Consider the following 2,500-nt stretch of genomic DNA (forward strand, 5'->3'; position numbering starts at 1 on the left):
GCGATTATTTTGTGTTTCCCTCGCGTTCTCTTTTTTCTCCTAGACGCCACTCGGCATCACAACTATCATGCTGGCCTTGCTGATCGCGTCGCCAGGAATCGTGGGTGGAGAGATATTGAACAGGGATGGTGCAAATAAGCAGGATGTTCGAGAGTTGCTGGAAGATGTAAAAACGCTCCTTAATCGATTCAATACTCATTATCTCATTAATCTTGAGCAACGAATCGTGACTGTGCTGACCACGATGACCAGTTTGGATGCGAATGTTAAATCCTTGCAGGAAAAGTCGCAAGTGTGGGACGTTTTTCAGCATCACATTGGCGCATGGAGCGAGCACATTAAATCCGTCGACAGTAAGCTGGATATTTTGAAGAAGTAAATATGAATCGTACTCCTCTGCGTACTTCTTGCAAATGCTGATTAAATGCTGGTTAACTTTGATTCTAGAACTCATGAAACTCCCTCTGCTGCTCTTGAAACTCGACTGTCGAATCTGGATTTTAAAGTTCAACATGTCTTTGATAAGGTGGATGTGATTAATGAGAAATTGCATGACATTACGAAAACTGTGTACGCCTTATCCAGCAGCAGTGCAGCTGTTCGTGGTCGCCGTAATGAGCGCACCGAAATGGCTGATCATACATCTATCGTTACGAAAATTGGGCAACTTCAGAAGCAGGTGAATCGTTTGGAAGGAAATGGGAAATGCACAAATGCACCAGTTGCCAAATCGAAGAAAGAGGCATCAGAATCCGAGGAAGATATCGATGAGTTTTTGGATAAACTCACTACCAAAAAGTTGCGGGAGGCTGTCGCCAATCGCAGACAATGCCGTGCGCTGGATGTGTTGACTGGCATGATACGTTCGGTAGAGGACCGTACGGTACGCATATACGAGTTGGAAGCCAATCAATTCGAACAGATCCGATCCTGCTGCCATCGTACCAACCATGAAGTGTCCACGTTTACCAATAGTGCAGATATTCTTCTCAAAAGAATCGAAACCTTAGTATTGGACGTGGATAGAAAGGTGGAAAAGCGAAACAACCAAAATTGTGGCGTAGATAATCGAGGTTTTTTGGAGGAAGCTGAAGGAAGCTCGGATTCCACTACTGAGCAGTCAATCGATTTATCATTGCAAGTAGATCTGGGCAGTGGCAGTGAAACGGATGGCAAGCAAGAACCGATCGTGGTATCAGTATTTCCAGTTGATGATGAGACAGATATCGTTTTCCATCATCCCGATAAAGATGGGTGTCATCAGTTACAGCAAAGAGTGAACGGTGTGTATACTTTTGCGGAGGCTGAATTGAATGAGGTGCGACGAGACTTCAATCGACGATACTGCCAGTTCGCCACTGAGGGTCCCGGGTGGACCGTTCTTCAACGGCGCAATCTTTATGATTTGCAGGAAAATTTCAATCGTTCTTGGTACGAATATAAACATGGTTTTGGTGATATGGGATACGAATTTTGGTATGGCAATGAGTTCATACACAGGTGAGCATGACACAGTGTAGTGTCTGATGGTAATTTGCTAAACTTTTTAAAATGTGCATGCAATCCAGATTGAGCTATGACGATAATGTCGAGCTTAGAATAGAGCTAGAAGACTTTGAAGGGAATAAGGCGTACGCAGAGTATGGTACCTTTCGGATGGAAACGGAAAAATTCCACTACAATCTCATGATATCGGACTACCGTGGAAACGCATCCGATTCATTGTCCTACCACAATGACCAAGAGTTCAGCACCTACGATCGATCAAACGACAAATCATCTGGCAGATATCACTGTGCTCTAACATATGGAAGTGGGTGGTGGTTCAACAGGTATGGTGGTCCCAACATATTGCTCCTTGTTCTCGGAACATTCTAACCGTTCGTTATTGTTTATTACAGTTGTGCTGAGTCAAATTTGAATGGAAAATATTATCTGGAAAATCCACGTGCCCATAAATTGACGGGCATTCTATGGGAATCTTGGCTGGGTGATTACTCGCTTAAGTCCTCCATTATCATGATTCGCCCGAAAGATGCTTGGACCAGAGATGAAGAATCATCTGCAGCTGAAGCGCCACAGGATCCTTAAGTGGATGTGCTTAATTTTGCCAAAACCCTAATGCCTACTTGAGGGAGGCTATTTTAATTGCATGCCAAATATAATCGGAAATAATCCAAAGTAAAAGTAAATAAAATATGGCCCAAAATAGAGAGCGCCAATGTAGAGTGTTTTATGTATCCTCTTAGTAACCGTTTTACTATTATCAGCGCCCAGAAGAGGTGATTAAGGAATCCATTGCAACAAATCGATGGACATCCACGAAACATGGGGCGTTTTACCGCGCCAATCCCTAGCCGTGAACCGCGGAATTGAACGGCCAGTTTAAGATCATACGTGCTTGTATGCAAGAATGGGTAGCATAATGGGTGGCATGCAATTACAAATGCTCGAACTACTCCAACTTCTCGAATCTCCGTTTAGCAGGCCGCGTTCGAAG

The 2,500-nt window shown here is 43.8% G+C and overlaps 1 protein-coding gene across 1 annotated transcript in view; it reads left to right on the forward strand.

The window, feature by feature from the left end:
• LOC126569448 (angiopoietin-2-like) overlaps window positions 1–2,091 on the forward strand; it is a 2,591-nt gene extending 500 nt beyond the window's left edge. The window contains exons 2-5 of the mRNA XM_050226535.1: window positions 44–375; window positions 448–1,500; window positions 1,569–1,832; window positions 1,902–2,091. Of these exons, the coding sequence (XP_050082492.1) occupies window positions 44–375; window positions 448–1,500; window positions 1,569–1,832; window positions 1,902–2,091 (1,839 nt within the window). The remainder of the gene's footprint in view (window positions 1–43; window positions 376–447; window positions 1,501–1,568; window positions 1,833–1,901) is intronic.
• The last annotated feature ends 409 nt before the right edge of the window (window positions 2,092–2,500 follow it).

Source organism: Anopheles aquasalis, chromosome 2, assembly GCF_943734665.1.
Source record: "Anopheles aquasalis chromosome 2, idAnoAquaMG_Q_19, whole genome shotgun sequence".
In the NCBI taxonomy this organism is placed as follows: domain Eukaryota; kingdom Metazoa; phylum Arthropoda; class Insecta; order Diptera; family Culicidae; genus Anopheles; species Anopheles aquasalis.